This window comes from Lipophrys pholis (genome assembly GCF_963383615.2).
Source record: "Lipophrys pholis genome assembly, chromosome: 1".
NCBI classification, from domain to species: Eukaryota; Metazoa; Chordata; class Actinopteri; order Blenniiformes; family Blenniidae; genus Lipophrys; species Lipophrys pholis.
This window is the reverse complement of record NC_137635.1, coordinates 15,441,404-15,461,142: the sequence shown is the minus strand read 5'-3', so window position 1 is coordinate 15,461,142 and position 19,739 is coordinate 15,441,404. Positions and strand designations below refer to the sequence as shown.

The 19,739-nt window shown below is 43.0% G+C and overlaps 1 protein-coding gene across 1 annotated transcript in view; it reads right to left on the bottom strand.

Moving 5' to 3' along the window:
* Nucleotides 1-19,739, bottom strand: part of gas7b (growth arrest-specific 7b) — a 51,805-nt gene that overhangs the window by 19,380 nt on the left and 12,686 nt on the right. The window contains exons 2-6 of the mRNA XM_080469248.1: nt 12,546-12,663; nt 3,963-4,040; nt 3,391-3,479; nt 2,684-2,737; nt 294-383 (exon numbers count right to left, since the gene is read on the bottom strand). Coding sequence (XP_080325374.1) covers nt 294-383; nt 2,684-2,737; nt 3,391-3,479; nt 3,963-4,040; nt 12,546-12,663 — 429 coding nt within the window. The remainder of the gene's footprint in view (nt 1-293; nt 384-2,683; nt 2,738-3,390; nt 3,480-3,962; nt 4,041-12,545; nt 12,664-19,739) is intronic.

Below are 19,739 nucleotides of genomic sequence, written 5' to 3'. Positions count from 1 at the left end.
TAGACTGCCAGCACTATAAACTTGCTTGTGTTTGTTGGATGGTCTTTCTCTTTCTTTTCAGATTCCAGTGAAGCAACAAGGAGTGTCCTCCTCCCCTGGATGTTGAGTGGTCCTAAAACGTTGGCATTAACGATTCTGCCCCCCAACATGTTGCAGGACTGCAGGATAAGGCCACTTTGCTCCGGCGTGCCTAATAAACTCCCAGCTTGGTGTCTGGGTTTTTCGCTGCCGGGGCAGCAGGGAAACTGATTTATAGTTTTCAAACGGCCTCTTAAATGTGGCGGCGAACTTACCCAGAAGTAGTCGCAGTAGCTCCACTCGTCGGGTTTCAGCAACTGCTGCTCCGACATGCAGGCGGGCAACGGGAACGTCACGCAGTTAATCTGCGGGAGGAGGGCAGAGAGCACCACGGGGAGGGAAGTTTAATGGGGCAGTTTACAGACAAGCTTTGCTTTGATGTCAACGTACAGTACACCGGCTCCTTCTACAAGCACCTCATATATTAACGCTTTAAGTGACAAAGTATAGCCTTAGCGTTTTTGTTTCAACAACATCTCGTTAATGGACACCCAAAATGCAACAAAGGTTTTGCATTTTCACTCGTTTCTGTTGTAAACAGGGTCTAAATTCAAGGTAGACTTCACTCCGCTGCGTCTCTGAAGCCATGAGCAAACGCCGCAGCACTTCTGAACCGCCCGACATTGTTCGTTCACTCCTCTCGATGCACTTTGTCCTTGAGGAGAGAAAATGTTGTCAGTGCAACATTTGTTGTCTATTCCTGTGATTCGTGGTTCGGTACTTTAAAGGAACACTTTCCACTCTGGTCCAGAGCAATCAGACAAATGGATTCCCAGAGATTAGCTTTAATTATCTTTAATTCTCAGCTGTGGAGACTGTACGCCTTCCTGCGCTCTGAAACGTTCGGTGCTACTCTCTGGAGCAGAGCTGTCAAACTTATTTCACGACCAACGAAATGATCACGGAACAACTCCACATTTTATTCTTTGTTTTAGAGCAACAACAGATACTGTAGTGGACGAATTTCAATTAATGTTTTGTCATCGCAGGAGAGATTTGACCATCTGAAGGCCGGTTTCAGCCTGCGGGGCTCAGTGATCAGAGCATTTCTTTAAACTTTCACTCAGGAGAACACAACCAGCTAACGACCTCAGGATATGTTCAAAACCTTCTGGTAATGTTGAGTATTGCGATCACGATATGACAATATACGCTAAATAAATATAATGTAAGACGTTGGTTTCTTTGTGCCGAATAAGTGTCTTTGTACAGAATAAAAGTGTTCTCGCTTTCTTTTTGGAATAATTGGAACTAGAATTTTTTGTTTTTCAGAAGCAGAGCAGCTTCTGCAGCTTTTTGCTGATTTTTGTGTTTCTGGCTTCATAATGAAGCAAAATACAATTTTCTCATCTCGGATTTAATCTAATAGACCAAATTTGTTGACATGAAGACTATGAATGCACAGTGCATGAAACTAAATCAATCAGAGTTCAATCTTTTGTGATACCTATTACAAATCTTGATACTGTAACGGCGATAAATCGGCACTATATCGTTCAACAATACGACCGACTCGCTGTAGAGGGTAATGACACTCCGATCTAGAGGTGCGGGAACATGTCATTACTTCCTGGTTCGGCAAGACAAGGCCGAGCTTCTGAAATGCTAACCTTGATCTTGGCTTCAGCTGATTGGTAATCAGATTGTCAAACGACATTCGAGGAAAATACGTACGATTGGCATGGACCTTCTTGTGTTCATCAATGAAACGTATGTAGTGGCAACAGGCCAGAATTTAGATGGGAAAAAAAAACTAGAAAAAAGTACCAAAAACACACCAAAAAGAGACGACTGGCCGATCTGATTAAGGCTAAAATTGGACAAATCTACCTTTCTAAGGATTGTTCTGAAAGTAAAGAATACACATTAGGGTAGTCTTCTCAATAATGATGTACAGAGAGTCACCCAGTCATCGTTAAACTTAAGAGAAACAAAAGGAGCTCGATCCTCAGTCAAATTTTTCCCATTAACCTCGGGAGTGGATTTGTCTGCAGCGAGAACGCACAGCATCTATTTGAGAACCTTCTATGATACGAACGCCGATACTAGCTCTGCTGATGACTTTTCCAGAGCAAAGACCCGCATTGCAACGACAGAAACAAGAGGAAACGACCCTCAGTTCAAAATGATCTTGGCTTATGAAGCTTATAATTTGTACGAACTGGCTTCCTGTGGAGTTTCAGGTGTTGACGGGTTCAAACTGACCGACGCTTCCTCGGGAGTTGGGCGAGCACACTTAAGACTCAATAAAAGCTTCCACAACTCTCTCAACAGTTGACCATCTCCTCTGACCTAAATACTTTGGATCTACACACGTTTGTCACGAACCACGAACTTGATAACATCTTCCCTAGTTACTTTGAACTGCTGAGAATCTGTGAAAATGTCTTTTCTAGAATGGAGGTGAGCTTCCATGAGCTCTACCATGCTCTATTAGTAGCTCTAGCAAATTGACAATAGTCACTCGAGCATGCTAAGAGTTCTTCTTTCAGTTTAAAAAAAAAAAAAGAAGCTCTGACATAGTTTTGACCCGCTAGTAAGTTAGTGGCAGCTCATAAAATCTGCTAGCGTATCCAAAGATTAAAGAAAGTTGTCCCAAACTCACCGTGATGGTGGTCTCCTTGTTCTGTTTCCTGGTGGGGGACGTCGACCCGGGGCTCTGCAGAGAGGAGAGGAATGATATCAAAACCTCCGTCCTCCCTTTTCCAACCACAAAACTGTAGCTACGCACAGCGAGCAACAAGCTAATAATCCAAATGGAAAATTTAGCTGCTAAACAGGAGAATTTTTTAAAAAAGATTTACGATTTTTACCAAGCTTAAAATTAACACTAAAGTTTACTTGTATCTGCAAAGATTTCCTATCGATGCTTTTCCATTTTTGCATTGCAGTGAAGCGAGCACCAATAATGCATTTAGCTTGGTGCTAAATGCATTACAAATAAATTTTGAAATAAATTGGTTTTCAAGGTAATTTATTTTCAAAAAACTGCTAATATGATAAAAGTGTGCCAAGTTTGATTCACACATAATTAGAGCTCCTTTCAGGGGTTTTACTTAATTCTACATTGAGTTAGCGCCATCACATGAAATTGTCTGAAAGGTTTGAGGGCATGAAGACATACAAAAAGAGATGCGATTGTCAAAATCAGCCACTTTGATACGTAGGACGACTGCTTTAATTCCACTTAATGGGATATTCTGCTTCTTTTGCATCCCACGGACGTAATAACCTCCTTGTACGAGTCAAGCTTTAAACATACCGCCTTCTAGATCTGCGTTTGTTAAAAAAAAACGAACTTGACAGCTTTACCTGAGGCTCTGTGCTACTTTTCCGAACCAGACTGTTGTGAGGGTGATCCACGTGGTGCAGAGGACTTCCACTGGAGTGAAATCCGTTCACTGGAGAAACAAAACTACATGTAAAGACACAAGGTATGGCTACTCCGCTCCACAGTATGACAGGAATTGACAGGAATTGTTGATTCTACCATGTTACACAATGGAACTCCTCATAGCTGACGGTTTAAATCCTGAGCCAAAGAACATTTCTCCACTTATGGAAAATACTCATTCTTTCAAAGTGATAGGCAAATAGTAATTTGGATGTATACAGATTGGAAACCAGTCAAGACATCAAGAGATCTTGGATAAAATGTACATTTTTAATGATGCTTTCTCGGGGAACTGTTTGGTTTGAGTAGAAACGAGTTGGTGGCAGAAACCAAGAATGAACTCAGCTGCGTTACACCAGAGAAAGTTTCATGTAATCGTGCTGTTTTTGGCCGACCATCCACATGGGGCGCTGTTGTTGGAGACTGACAACGGCGTTGTTTCGAGAACAGGTTCCAGTGTGGAGAAATTTGGAAAAGCTGCCCCAGCTACCTGCTGGCAGGGAGTTCTTGTGTCGGAAGGAGTTCTTGGGCGTCCCCGGAGCGCTGCAAGGCCGCTCCCACGTTGTCTCTGCAACAAAGAATCACAGTGACGTTAACCGAGCAGCGGCAGCTTCCCTCTTTTTTTGTTTCTTTTGATTTGGGTGGTGACGGAGTTGTTTGTGGGCAACAATGAAAAGGAAAAGGAGAAGCGATTCCATTCACCAAAGCAAAGTTGTTGCAATCAGAAAAGCACATATAAAGTCACACAGCAACAACTGGAACTGTGTTCAGGCTTTAAAATTGTAGCATAAGTTTCTTACAAAGCAGAATCAGTGAAAAAGGTTTTAACGGTAGTTGTTGTAAGGCTGCATAACGTATTGCAAAGTCATCGTAAAAGATTGAATTGAACCATGACAAATGACGTTTCCATGCAAATAACTGAAAAAATTCAAAAGAATTTGGGAATTAACTCATAAAAATGTTTCAATACAAACGTATTAGCGTCATCCACATAAGTGACAGAATCTCAAGTACGAAACATATCAAATACAAAAAGTGTGATTCATCGCAATTAGTTTATGAAAATTGTGCAAGTGAATAATCTTTTTATAATTCAATTGATCCTCATTCAAAGTTACTTCACACCCGATGGGCATAATTCAGAAGCAAAGAAAAAGGGGGAGGAAATACCAAAACAGAGAGAGAGAGAGAGAGAGAGCGAGACCAGCAGCTAATCCAATCACTGCAGGTGTAAATTTAGGGAGAGAAAGAGCACTGTTGTTTAGAATAATAAATCTCATAGCTCAAAGGCTCCAATTTTATAGTATTATCTACTTATGTCAATCACTTAAAAATTCACCACAAAATTTGCAAGTAACACATTTCAAAAAGGGACTCCATTATACCACACATGAGGTCATGTTGAAGTTGAAAGCACTACAAATCAAGAAAAAAATCACCCCAAAAATTCACAAATTTAACAAGCTTCTAAAATATGTTTCTGTTGTGAACGCCAGACCAGAGCTGCACAATACAACCATTTATTTATTGTAATACCAACATGGACGTTACACACGTCTCTAAAAAAACTGACCTCTAACACATCGGACTTCAAGCATTTAAAATCTGATATATCGATGATGAAGACTGATTAAAGTCCTTAGATATCTCTGGATATATGAAATATATTTCGGTGACGATGCTTAAAGGAACTGAAAATGAATTGAGCTTTTTCCTCTTTTTGAATGAGTCGATTCGTCTTGAATCTGTCCTCAGGAACAACTCTAGCTAAAGGTATTTCAGCTTCACAAAGATGTCGGTCTCTAATTTTCCATACACAAGTGATGCTTCTTGATCGTACAGTATGGTGAAAGTACCAATGAATGACGTGTCAACTTCGACCAAATGAATGGAATCATTTATTAGACCATTTTTAAGAACCCAACCTGCATCTTTTATCAGAAATGTTCCTGCGATACAATATACACCAATCCATAGAGGGATTGGCATTTCCATAGAGCAACTGATACTCGTCCATCATTTGTCCCCATTTCAACCCAGAAGTTTCTGGGGATGGAGGGTTCAAAAAGTGTGAGTTAAGTCCATTCTGGCCGCAGCGCTAGGGCTCAATTAGCCTCGTCGCTGGAAGTGTAGGACGAATAGACGCACATGTAAAGAGCCCTCTTTTCATTGCAGACTGAGTGGACGGCTTCGCTCTGCTCGTCCTAAAAGGGGAAGCGACTGAGCCAAGCCCTCCGGCTCAAATGACACACATGAAGAGGATAACTCAGAGCGGGGCTACGACTTCACGTTTGATGTCCAACAGAGAGACTCACCAGAACAGAATGTTAGCTGGTCGTAAACAAATCAATACGGGGAGGAAATCTGGGATATTAATGCAGGAAAACATTGGCAGATCCTTTTAGCTGGCGGGAAATTGTCTGTTGTTGTGATCCCATGCGTTGCTTGAGGGAAAGTCACAATTTGTAACTCAATTAATATATGGATGACGTCAGATTTAACCTCAAGGGACAAGCAAGGCTAGAGTACCCAAAGCATGATCAGTTCAACCATTAAATGCATTATGAGAAGTATTACAGCTGAACATATCTTTGTTTTAAAGCTCAACTCAACTTGACTCTGGTCAGTTTCTACTCTTGCTGACCGTTTGACAGATTCATTCTTATATGCGCAGAAAGACCTACGCACCAACCGCGGGAGCCTTAAAAATTCTCAAAAAGATCTGAATTGATTGCTAAATTGCCTCGACTTTCTGAAATGTCGATCAAAACCCAAGAATTCAGCTCAGTATGCTCCTATTTCGCATCTGCCAAACAGCTCATCCGCCTCTTTTCAGGCTCCTCAAGAGCCTCGACGATGGGAGTTTGTGACATCAATGACTGCGCGAAGCATCCGATGACTCAGCTTCAGAAGGACGGGGGTCTTTTATGGAACACAAAACAGCTAATTTCTTTTCACGTTCCGTCGAGCTCTCTGCATGCATCACCTGGTTCACACTTTAAGTTTGAGACCGAGCAGAGGCCGCGCTGTAATGGATGTCTGTGAATGGAGACAGTCCATTCATTCATGGAAAAAGATAAAAGACAAAAACATCGGATTATTGTCAATGTGATGTGACACGTTCCCGACTTGGAACTGAGGGAAAAATGGCCTAGTTAGCGTTGACACTGCTATATTTTATTCATCACACATATGACACAGGTCCCCGATGCATCGGTTTCCTCCGGTTGCTGGTCTTTATCAAAGCAGTCCATTCACACTGCGTATAGTCCCTCCATCGTAGGTGTGCTTGCTCTTACTGACAGGAAATGCATAAAGCTTGAAAATTTATTATTTTTTTTTGCCTGGTTGAGGTTGAAAAGTCATCAAATTGCTGAATGTAAGAAGTGCACATGGAGATTGGTTGGAGAAAAAGCAGAGTCAATACTCTAAAAAGGTATAAATGTGCACTACAGTGGCTCTTAACCTGAACCTCATTCACATGACAACATTTTTGAGTGAAAACAAAAAAACCTTTGGGTGTCTGTTTACAAGACGGTGGTGCTAAGAGCCATTGAAAAGGCAACTTTTTGGAAACGGCTCAACAAAGTGGAACTTTCTGAAAATGCGCTGACTCCATCGTATACGACGGAAATGTTGCTACTGCGCATGTGCACCGCAGCAGCAGAAAAAAAGTTTTCTGCATCTGCACAAGTAGACTGACAATAACAATGGGGGCTTTTCCACCGGGAAGAACCAGGTGCTAGTTCGGAGCCAGGGCCAGACTTGGCACCAGTTCCTTCTCTTTCCACCACCAAAGCCCCGGCCTATCAGGGGCTAAACGGGCGCCAAGACACATCATCAGCTGGGGGCGGAGTTATCGCTACCTATGAGGCGGAAGAGACGCTGAACCGGCTTTTCTGAAATTTACAGCCAACACGGAGCCCCGGAGTGGTTATAGAGAAAAAAATAATAACGTGTGGGAAAGATATAATAAGTCGCTCCCTCAAGTTAATAATACGAGGGAATAAGATAATCTAATCCGCGATCGCGGAGCCGTGACTCTCGAGAGTACTGCTGTGCTCATCTGCTGTCAGTCAGCTGCGTTGGATATAGGATTCAGAAGCAGTTTTTTCTTTGTCGGTTTTTTCACGCTTTTCATCCTAACATGATCGTAACTAACTCCACTTCCAGGTCTTGCATCGCGTTATGACCGCAGGCTGAGGTCTGCATAAAATGTGCTATAAAATGTGCCATGTTATGTTTTTATTTTTTTTTTTTCTCTATGGCCACGCCGATGCTCCGGACTAAAGCAAGGCGGACGTGAAAAAACACAAATCGAGCGACGAGGAGACGCAATGTTTTCTCGCTCTTTGGTCTGCATTCGACTTGATGGAGCGACCCGGACGAAACCGATGAATACTGTCCGTCTCCTCGTTCCCGTATGAGCGCTATATTGGGGAAATCAGTGACGTATCACGTTTTGGAGTGACGCAGTGACGTGGCTCTCACTTGGCTCCGTTGACGATGGAAAAACAAACGATTCTTTGGCGGTGCTCATTTAAGAACTGGCCCTTTGGAACCGGCCCTGAACTAGCTCCTGGTTCTGTTTGGTGGAACAGCCCTAAATGTAAGTTGCATTTTTGGTCACATTCATAAATGCCGGTGGTAATGGCTTCTATGAAAGATGTTTGGTCCATCCGCTAAGAGCAATGGATGACATTTGGCGTTAAGTGTCTTGCTCAAAGGCTTTGACATATGAACACATGGTGGGAACGAACATGCAGCCTTGTCATTGAGAGACGACACGCCCTACGCTCCATTCAAAAGACCCTGTAACATGAGGAGAGTGTGTACCTGCGGTGGATGTGTTTGCTGATGCTCAGTTGGCACAAACCACACAGGAAAACCTCGAGCCCCAATTCGAGGAAGCACGACCCTCAATCCTATACATGCTGCCGAGTTACCACGGCGACGCAGAAACAAAAACGCACACACACGCACCATAACTCACGGCGGACGGCGTCTAATCGGAGCTGAACTTTAGCTTTACCCGAGGAAAGTCCAGAGAAAATAGCAGACGTGCTATAAATACCGAGCGTTTGGAGAAAAATGTTATCAGATGGCTTTGTTTGGAAACAGCTGCTGTGGAGGGGGCTTAGAAAGAACCACAAACTGGCAGTACAGCGAGTGTGTGTGTGTCGCTGTGTGTGTCAGCACGAAGGACTTTTTATGCTGTTACCATGCAGCAAAGATGCAGAAAAAAGGTCCTGCCGGTTTATTCGCAGCCCTCGGGGGCCCGTTTTCACAACGCCACAGCTACAACGCTGCCGTCCTCACAAGATATAGATGCTGCTGAAGTGCACAAAAAAGTTATGAAAAATTCATCTTTTTCCCTCTCGGGAAACATCCTTCCTTTAACTTTTTCTTCTTTCTGTTTTTCCGCCACACAAAGACATCGGTGCTGAATTCTCAAAGGCACAAGACAAAGTTGTCATTGTGAAAAACTTGACACGGACAGAGACGGCAAACTAGTCTGGTTTGTTTCTGGCTTTTCTGACAGGCGTGTTTAACCACCTCATTACAACCTAAAAGAGAAAGGCTGGAGGACGAGGAGAAGGGATTCCTCAGGTCTCGTGCCTGGGTGGAGCCCTCGGATAATTTTAGCTCTCCCTCGTGGCCATGGCTTGACCACCACAGCCGTGATCAGAGGCATATATGATGTGAACAGCCGCGAAGCGGAGCTGGTTTCGCTCTTAAGTGACTGCTCGGCCACAGCCTCGCTTAAACGAGGGACACAAGTGCAAGGAGTCTCCGGATGGGAGTAATTTAGGTCACTTTTCACACCTGGGATGAGCTTCGTTTTGGTCTGGTCGCAGTTTCGTCGACATCAAGTTTTCTGGAAAAGGTCTCCAGAGTAGAAGTGCGAGCATAAAATCATGTCGTCTGAGAGGTCGGTCAGAGTTTTTGGGGAAACTTGTCACTGAGGAAAAGTTCGACTCAGGAAAGTTCATTCCGACATTAGATATGTATACGGATAAGCACAATGCTTTAGTATCTCTGTTTGTCTATTGGAAGGTTATAGATACAGGTCAAATGTTGCAGTACCATCAGTAGCTGCAGGGGGGCAGCGTTGACATTAAAAGCAATTAACAAATGGCAAACGTTCTCGAAGACTATCTCCGATTGTGCCTCTACGTATTCCTATTATCAATATCAGCTCTCCCTCCTGAATCCGCTATTGTTGATGTTATAATTAAAAAACTACTCTCACCAAATGCTTATTCTAACTTATTGGATGCACGGAAATACACGGGCAGTAATGTTTACACCATTTCAAGCTCACATATATGTTTTTATGTGTATATGGAGGATAATAAAGCATTTTATTATGATATGAAGTACACACAGTCATTTAAGATCAGGTTTGGTCTGAATAAGTCATCTATCAACTATGACTGGACACGATTCTATGAATATCAGGATAATAATTTTGAGAACCAAATAATCGCCTCTTTGGTCTGAACCAGAGTCTGGGTGAGCTTTCAGACCTGCCCAAATTGAACAGACTATATATAGATATATATATATATATCTATATATATAGATATATATATATATAATAAACAAGCTGTGGTTCGGACCAAACAGTGCTTGGTGTGAAAACGCCCTTTAATCCTTAATTAGTACCATTATCCAACAAAGGACCTGACCATTTTTCAATATTTTGTCAGTAATTTTAAGGTAAAGTGATCAAACTCAATCAAGTTCCAAAACAATGTTCTGGAGGAGCAAGTGTAATTGTTCCTCATAATCACCAGGATTTCAAAGGTGTGGTGCCCCCATCCCAGCTTCCACAGTCTACACCTAGGTGGGTTGAAGCCACATTTGGAGGGATGACACGGAGCTGACAAGATAATCCAGTGCGGATGTTGTGGGTGTTTGTGATTTAAGCAGCTGTCTCTGGAGATTAGGTGCGGCTGACGCTGACAGAAACAAGTCATAAGACTTTTAAGTGTTGGCGTGGTTTGAGCTACTTGATGGGAAGTCAAATCTTTCCATCCCGCGAGGAAGATGAGTGACAGGCATCAGAAACACCTCCATAAAACAGGTCAGGGTGGATTTCTCCTCCTTAATACCACAAAACGCAGCCAGAGAGAGAAGTCACTGCAAACATTTTGTGTTGAAACAAACACCTCATTTGCACCTTCCAGTTTACACTCTTGAATGTGGCGGCAATATTCCCAGAGCTCATATGACGACCTGCAAACACGTTCACACAGTCTTCAACAGAAGGACGGAGCAGAGTATTTCAGGAGATTTTTTTCTCCCCCTCTTGTTTTTAAAGCCACAGCTTTTACACTCACTACACACTGGTTAGTTTTGTTGATTGCAAACAATGACATTCTGCATACCAAACATACCAGTAAACTCCCAAAGTACACATCAGAAGAGTCTGCCTCCACGACTGGAAGCGACAGTTCAACTGGAAAGGGGATATCATTGCCTCATCTGAATATTCTCGTCATGCCCACTTGTTGGCTTTAACATGATCTAGTTTTCACCCTATACAAAAAGGACTAAAAATCCATTCTTCTAAACCTGGAACCAAAACCTGCTGATCAATGGCAAACAATGACATTTTACCTATTTTTCTTTGTAAACTTTTTCAGGTTTTGTTAAAAGATACTGGAAACTGTTTATTATTTTCAGAGAAAAACATTCCGATTCATGGTCAGTTATAGAATAGCTATAGATCATGCATGGTATTTTATTGGTCCAGCCACTGTACATTGCTGGGCTGAAAAGCTCTGTATCAATAAAGATGAATTAAAAAAAAAAAAAAACAACCTGCCTAATATAGGGATTTTTGCAAATAGACACACGTTAACACATGAGGCCAGCGTCTTGGACACTGGTGAGCTGTGGTGAAAAGGCCGCTTTCTTTATTACACCGTCAAGTCGGAGGCACAGGAGAGTTAGAAATACCTGATATTAGTATCATCAGTCAAGTTTTACAGCGAGTTCACTCAGGGACAGTAAAAACAGGCTATGTCTGCAGAACAGAGGAGGCTATTAAGTTAATATGACTGTGTGTGTGTGTGTGTGTGTGTGTGTGTGTGTGTGTGTGTGTGTGTGTGTGTGTGTGTGTGTGTGTGTGTGTGTGTGTGTGTGTGTGTGTGTGTGTGTGTGTGTGTGTGTGTGTGTACACACTGAATGGTGATTGTGTCGACTGGAAAGCAGCCGCCCAGGCCTCGGTGTGCGCCGTCTCTCTGTGGTACCATCACTTCCACGGACAATGAGTTCAACATTTAACTCCACCGCAGCCGCGCCAGATCAGGAGGTATCGTTAAGCAAGATAAAACGCTGCTCCGCTGCGTACTTCATTAAGAACGTTGCTTTATGGTCAATTCTTTCGCCCGCTTAAAAATAGAGCTGTCGCCTCTTCAAGAAATTAAGTTCAGACTGATATAAAATGTCCTTTTATAGGTTAGAGAAGCAGGCTTTTTGACTTACACGACAACATTTCATGTGAAGACGCATCGTTTGCATGTACATGGCAATGTTTTGAAAAACGATGTCTGTTTATATTGAAACAACAGAAATGCTGAAATTGACGTAGTTACAATGTTGGGCCACTAGTAGGTGCTGTTGGTTGTTTTTGTAATGAAACTTTGTAATGAAACACCAGTGCACGTGCACCAATCAAAGTCAAGGAAACAGTTTCTCTGCTTTTTTTTCCTCAGTTTTTCAGACTGTCTGAACTCATTGCCTTTAAATTGCACTTTTTTTTTTTTTTGGTGACATTTTGTTTATGCTCTGAAATACATTTAGAAACACGGGTTTTTCAGTAGCACTGTAGCAGCATTCTGTAACACAGAGCAATTTAGTCATCCTGGAACGTACAAACCAGTATATTTTCTCATAAATTTCTTAAATGGTGTTATCACCCGTACAAATAAAGAACAGTGACTTATAGTCCAGAAAATACAGTAATTTGTACAACACAGTGCGAACGGTGAATTTGATTGAGCTTGTTTTTCCTGGACTGATAAACAGTTTTAATCAGATGCAGCATGTCTGTATCTCCTACCATTGTTTGTGGTGTTGACGTAGTATCGCCGCCCTTGTGGCGACATGTAGCATCTCCACTGAGGAGGCAGGGGGTCTTTGAGGTCCTCGACTGGAAGCTGACCCAGAGACGCCGTCCTCTGTCAAAAACAGAAACAACAATAAACATCACTGATTGTGAAAAGGTGGGCAAACAGCGTCATCGTGCGCGCTCCGAGACAATTTATTTCCCAAGCGTCTCTGATAATTGACCGTAATTTCTGAAGATAAACAGACAAGAGGCTGAAAAAAGAAAAAAAAAAATGAGATCAGGCTGCACTGCCGATGCAGCAGAAACTTGCCTGGGTTCAATAAAGTTCAATGAGGTTCTCATTTCCTCAAGTATTTCACAACCGAAGAGCCATGACATCATAGCGAGAGCGGTCCAAGCTGCCTCTGCTGCCACACGGAGAAACAACAAACTGCAGCGGAGCTCCAGCGTCAACGTTCGTGCACACAACATACGGCTGTGGAGCACCGGAGAGCATGCAGGCACACATCTGCTCCTGATTAGCAGCAAAACAAAGCACTCGGACCGTCCCAACACGCCGTGGAGATGCTGTGCGGAGTCCTGGGAAAAGCAGAAGAAATTCCAGCTCCAGTCGCAGCCACAGTTTCTGTAGCCGGGGTCAGAGAAGGTCTGGCATGACGAGGTCAGCGTAAGAATAGGATGAGCGCATAAGATATGTCTTTAACGATCAAATCCAGGACAAAACGGAGGAGGATTTGGACCTTTCAAAATCTTAAACCCCAAGGGGACATTCTCAGATTATACATTAAATAGGGTGGTGTCCTGTAAGGCTTTGAGGGTGTTGTGTCAAGGGCTTTCATACCAGGATAGTCGAAGGACACGGTTCGACTGCCAAAAACCTTCACACCTTTATTTGATTTGTTTGGACCCCGTTTACATGACATTTCAAATGAAAATGCTTCATTTTTGCCATGACAAGTGATCCAGATGATCAATTGGAGAAGTGCCGCTAAATTCAAGAGCAAACACCACTCATACAAGCGAAGATCAATTTACGATGACAGTAGCAGTAGCAGGATTTTCAGAAAGTTCAGTTTCCCCCCCCTTACATGTTGACCGAGTTGGAGCATTTTAGAAAAGCTCAATTTTCAGGGTAGTAGTAAATAGTTCATCTGCCCATGTGCGAGTAGATGGACAATAACAGTTTGACCCCAGAGTGTCATGACTCCAGGTCCATACGTTTCTTAACACACATGCCTGCTGTGCATCAGATCAGGTGTTGGTATGTGACACAGTTTGAGGAGGAAGTGGGGTGGAATGAGGAAACCAGTTATCAGTGACACCAAACGGACACCAACAGGGGTGCAGCAGGAATGTGTTGGGATCCAGGAAACAGGAATGCGATTCTTTATCATTTGGTAAGAGAAGGAAACTTGAAAGAGGGTGTAAATTCAAACTTTCATTGGGGTTGAATTCTTGAAAATGAGTGTAAACATCCTTATGAACCATGATACAGATCAGAATTACAGATATTCAATCATCTTTAACTGAAATCTCTTTGAAATTGGACACATTTCTCTGATGATTCCAGTAAAACTTTGTCGACATGCGAGTGAGCACCATTGCCTTACTGTGTTGTGGATTTTTTATTTTTTTGTAAAGAATTGCCTCAATTTAAACTCATGCACATGCTGTAGTTACCAAATATAGTCAGTTCAGTAAATGGTTAAAACGAACTTGATGTTTCATACCTCGTCATTGTTTTCTAAAGGTAATCAGACAGTAATGAGTTGTGATTCCAAAACAAGCTGTCCCAGGGAATAAAAGCCACGTCACCTCCAAACATGAAGCCATTCCCCGTAAGAAGCGAATGGTTGAACCTCAAAGAGCGCCGATCCCACAGGCCTGAACTGGAAGAAACACCCGTCAAAGCTGTGTGAGTTATGACCACGGGCTAACTGACAGCATCTCGGCCATGTTTTCACTTCGACAGCCTCGGCGGTTGAAAAGCTGGATTTTCCTAAATCGTCTTGTGACTGTCCCACAGCAGCGAAAATAAATTTTCACAACAACAGTCTGTAGCATTTGACAAAAAGAAACCTGGAGGAAAACCACTTCTAGCAGACATGGACGTGTTGTGACAAAGAAACGAAAGTCCTAATCAAAGCCTAACCACAAATACAGTCACAGAACAGCTGAGTGCTGCAGACCCGCTTTGCTTTTACCCCACACATGTTGCGTCTAAGTCAAACAACTTGTGATCTCACACATTTGCTTTCAGTGCATTCGAGCGTGACTGTGAAAACTAAAGCGAGGGCAGGCGATGAGTTGGACCTGCTGCACTGTGCTGGATACGGAACGTGTAGAATCCAGCTGGATTCAAGAACGACCTAACCCTTGATTCGCAATGTATTTAGTTGATTTGGATCTAAACCTTTGGGTGCACTGTCAAGTCTTGCAGATAAATGGCATTGCACCGTTGCGAAAAGCAACATGGCTATCAATCCACACTTGGTGAATGCTTTTCAAGTGGTATTGCACTGTTGCAAAACACTTTTAAGTACTTTTGGAAAACGCAGAACCCGACAAAACAACACGGTGGTGCTGCAGAGAGCATTGCAACATACATTGCCTCTGCAATGCAAACGACATTGCAACATGGTGAAACAGAAGGTAAATAGCATTGCGCCATAGCACAACAGGCTGGACAGAACACAGTTGAGGAGGGCAGCTTAAATGACATTGCGCCACATCAGGATGTGAAGAATGTGACACTGTGGTGTCACAGAACGGATGAAATGGCATTGAAGCGTTGCAGAACACGATGTCCGCTACATTACAGTGTAGAGCTGCAGAGTCAAACTCACTGTAGTTTCAAGGCCACATAAAGTCAATCTAAGGCCCCATTTCAAGTGAAAATGCATTATTTTTTCATTCTGTATTTCGGAAAAGTTTAGTTTTACATGGCAACGTTTTTGAACATGAGAATTCGCCCATGTGCAGAAGAACTATTGACTACAGCCGTTATGCGCAGTAGCAGCGTTTCACAAAAACTGCGTTTCCACCCCGTTTCCACCAAGTTCCACCTTGGGGGCCGCTATCAAAGGGTTGCATTTTCAGTGGCTCCAAGCACCGTTGTGTGAATGGACAACCGAAACGCAACAAAAGTTTTCTGTTTTCACTTAAGAGATGTTACATAAACAGGGTTTAGGCTCAACTGGGCCGGACCATGAAAATGTTTTTGTGCAAGAAAAATACAGCACGTATCGAGAATGCTCACATTTGGTGCAATGTGTACACACTTTCTGAAGGAGTTAAAGTTCAATCTAAAATCCTACAAAGTCACAGCAGCATTTTTCTTTAAAGTAACATTTGTAAACGCAGTATTCCTAAGCCTTGAGCAGGCATTACTTCAGAAAGTCAATATCTTGGATGCTAATGCTATTTTGTTAGCGAACTTTAAGTGCCGCATCACTTGGCTATCGGCCAGGAGCATTGTTACCCTCTGTCAGTCACATTTAGGTTTCAGTGTTTCTTGCACTTCTACGGAAACAAAAGTGACTCCTAATGGACAAATTAGGTACAGCAGTTATTTTTATAAGTTATGGTTATTCCTTGGGCCTTTTGCAGGAGGATTTTGGCCCAAGGGCTGCATGTTTGTCACCGCTGCCATATTGGAGATGAAATGGACAAGACGTTGCACTGTGATGTCATCCGATAGCGGGATCCAATGCAAATGGTAAATTGTAATTAACATTGCAGAACAGGGTGTAAATACCACAGCGCCATGACAGCACATTATGGACAAAACATTGCACTGTGGACAAGTGCTGTGGAAATGATGGCAGCCTTGCAGACTGCAAAGTAAATGACTTTGCACTGTTGTGAAATGCAGTGAAAATACCATTAGACCACAGCAGAACACTGTGGAGATTCAATGCTGCAAAATGTGATGGAAATGACTTCAGATCTCAACCTCATGGTTGTTAATTACATTGCTCTGCTATGTTAACCGCTCAGGAATTCAATACGTGCATAATAAACCCGAAAAGCACAATTCACATCGTGCATATGTAAATATGGAAGGAGAACAAGTCATATGGAACGAGTTATTGTTAACTGTTAAAAAAAAATGGAACACTTTAAGTTGGCAAAGAAAAATAAGTCTAATATGAACATTTTTAACGATGCTTTGTGTTGCATAATACAATGACTTGTTACCACAGAAGACATCAGCTAAGAAAATCTGATATGACAACACTTTACACAGGAGCGTAACCTTGATTTACTGTAAAGTCCAACCTATGATCACAGATATTTTTCCACCACACTGTCATTTGGCCTGAGCTTCAGTGACTTCTCGGGGTCAAGGCGAGCCCACATCCTGCAGAAACCAAAGACCTCTTCGAGGTTTATTTGCATTTCTCGGACATTTTCACATGGGCCACCTTTAGACTTCCTTTCTTGTGTCGGTTATCAGTGAAATGATACCGCTGTATTGTTTTTCTGTAAGCTGAGCAGATATGGCTCACGCAGGCATGCAGAGACAGATGGGAGTGGGCTGCAAGAGCAACGAAATGACGCCGATAACATGCAAAAAAAGAAACTCTTGGAAGTGAAGACATTTTAGGTTGCTGGCTTGGTTCCTTTCCAGCAACGCAAATTGGGAGTATGTGTCTACGTTGTGAAACATTCACAGATCTTTAAAACGGAACAAATCTTTGAGGGAGCCCCGAGTGCCTGAGTTGAAACTTCTGACAGATCTGACAGTCCTGTCTCGTGTCCCAGTCAGAGAGTAGGAACACCTCGGCGGTGGGAAGCTGACAGATCTCAGAGCCGGCTTGTCTCGGCATATGCGGCGTTGAATAATGCACCATTCCAGATGGTTAACCTTGTAAAGGCCCAGACTGCCGTCGGCTGCACCATCACAGCGAGCCAGAATCGCCCCTGGTAGAGAACGCCGGCACTCGTCCCGGGTTTTCGATGACAGACGACCGACCGAAAAAAAAGTCAGTGCAGGCGCCCTCGACGTGTCTGCGTTTCAGCTCGAGGAATCAACTTTTAATTGAACACACATTAGTCATTCGAGCCGTCACATGAGAGATGAGTCCAAGAGCAATGTTGTCCTTTAAGCAGTAAATTGCTGAGTGACGAAATGTGGTTTGATTAAAACGTCACAGTAAGATTTAAGCTATTACCAGAAAACCGATAAAAGAGTCTCGGAATTCTGTAACCTGTTTTTGATCATTCTTAGATTTGGAGTTGAATTTTTACCTCATCTTGATAGTCGACTGTTGTGACGATATTTCTCAAACACATGGTGAGCCACAAGGTCGAATCCACCTAATCCATGAAGTGATTCAACCACAGATATAGTCGAATCGTCACCCCGATTGACATATCAGTGGGAACTACAATGATTGTCAACAGTAATCCCATTTTCTGCAAGATACAGGAAATCTTTTTGGGAAACAGTAAAAACAACCCACAAAGTTCATCTTTAATTTTTTTCACTTTTACGAAACACTAAGAAAACTCTGATTAGAACACTATCGAAAGTGTGCAAACAAAGGTCAGTGCAGTTCGTTGCCATACGTTTGGCAAACATGCTAGCCTCAGCTCCTTGATGAGCTCGTTATGCATCATCGGTGTGCATGTAACTTGTGCTGCCACCAAGTGGTGGGAAGTCCCATTAGAGCGGCTCAACAACTTAGTTTAGTTCAAAAAAAACCTTTCCTCACATCAAAACAAATTTGGCTTATAAAATGATGCAGCTGCAGAGGATTTATAATACTTTAGATGTTGTGATGCTCACAAAGACGCTATCCCATACTTTTACTGATCAGCCTAGTATTATAAACAAATCCCAGCGCTTTCTTTTCCAGAAAAGACTTTCCCACATGGTCCCCAAACACAGGGAGCATCTTTTATTATGGAAAACAAAATACCTCATGGTCTCTATATTTCAGCGACACTGGCTCCTTGCCTGGAAAACCGACGGTAATTTGTTCAATTCCCTTTGGAAAATGCCTCTAAATAAATAGTTGGCCTCACACCGAGGTCAGCGGGAGAATAACAACGTAGTAAACTCAGTAGTTAGCCCTTCACCTGCATTTTACCAGCGCCAGCTGAGAGCACTATGAAATATATGTAAAGGAAGTTCAAACTCGGGGCATGACGTGACTCCGATCTAAAGGGAGGCACAAACCTCGAGCAACTCATTCACTTCTTCAGTTCATGATCAAGCAGAGAAGACTGATATGTTAGTTTTTTTTACTTTTAAAAGGAGAAATTAGAAGAAACTCACTCCTGAAACGCCTCTGAAGTGATTTTAATGAGCTGAACATGACTCATAAATATGTTAAAATAATGGCAACAATGCTGAAAAGGCACAGAAAAGCTCGATTGAGTCCAGTTCTTTTTGTGAAAAAGCTGACGATTCCAGCCTTCGGGGCATATTTTCCAACTGGGTGATAAATCTGCCGGGCGGCTCTCGGCAGGTTAAGCGACACAGCCGCGGATCATCCTGCAAAGGTGAGTCATCCAATGCAACTGTCGCTCTGCGAGACCACACGGTTTGTGAAATGCCCGTCACCCACACAGTGGCCGCGTGCGGAGGAGGGCCAAGTGATCCAGACTTTTCAACAGAGCCCATTACGGGGGGGGGGGGGGGGGGGGTGAAACATGTAGCTGTCGTCGCGCATGCCTGAGTGACTCAGCAGCCTCTTGACAGAGTGGGTGAGCTGTTGGCTGTAGGTACGTGTGAAAAGAAAGAGTCTCGCTGCTACAAGTGTGTGACGCTGACCTCCGGTGAACCCGGTGGAAACATCTGGATGTGGGAAAACGGGGGAGTTTGTTGGGTCAAGGTCTGTCGGAGCGGCAGCTGGAGTCATCCAGAGATGAGGAGGAGACTGACTTTTAGCACTTGAGCTGAAAGGGACATCCAGAACACGGAGTAGGCCGGGGCTGACAAACATGTGAACTCGACCGCAAGAACGTCCAATCCGACCCCAAGGATGACGCTGCAAGGTATGAAGGTTCTAAATATGAAGAGAGTCACGATATCAAGAGAACATGTGATAATCTTGTGGGATATAATATACAACAAATACAAAGACTTCTGTATTGGAACCAACAGTGATTGAGCCGTTTTGGTTTGTTAGTTGGTTTGGTTGTTTCTTTAACACTTTGAGATCTCAGAAACAT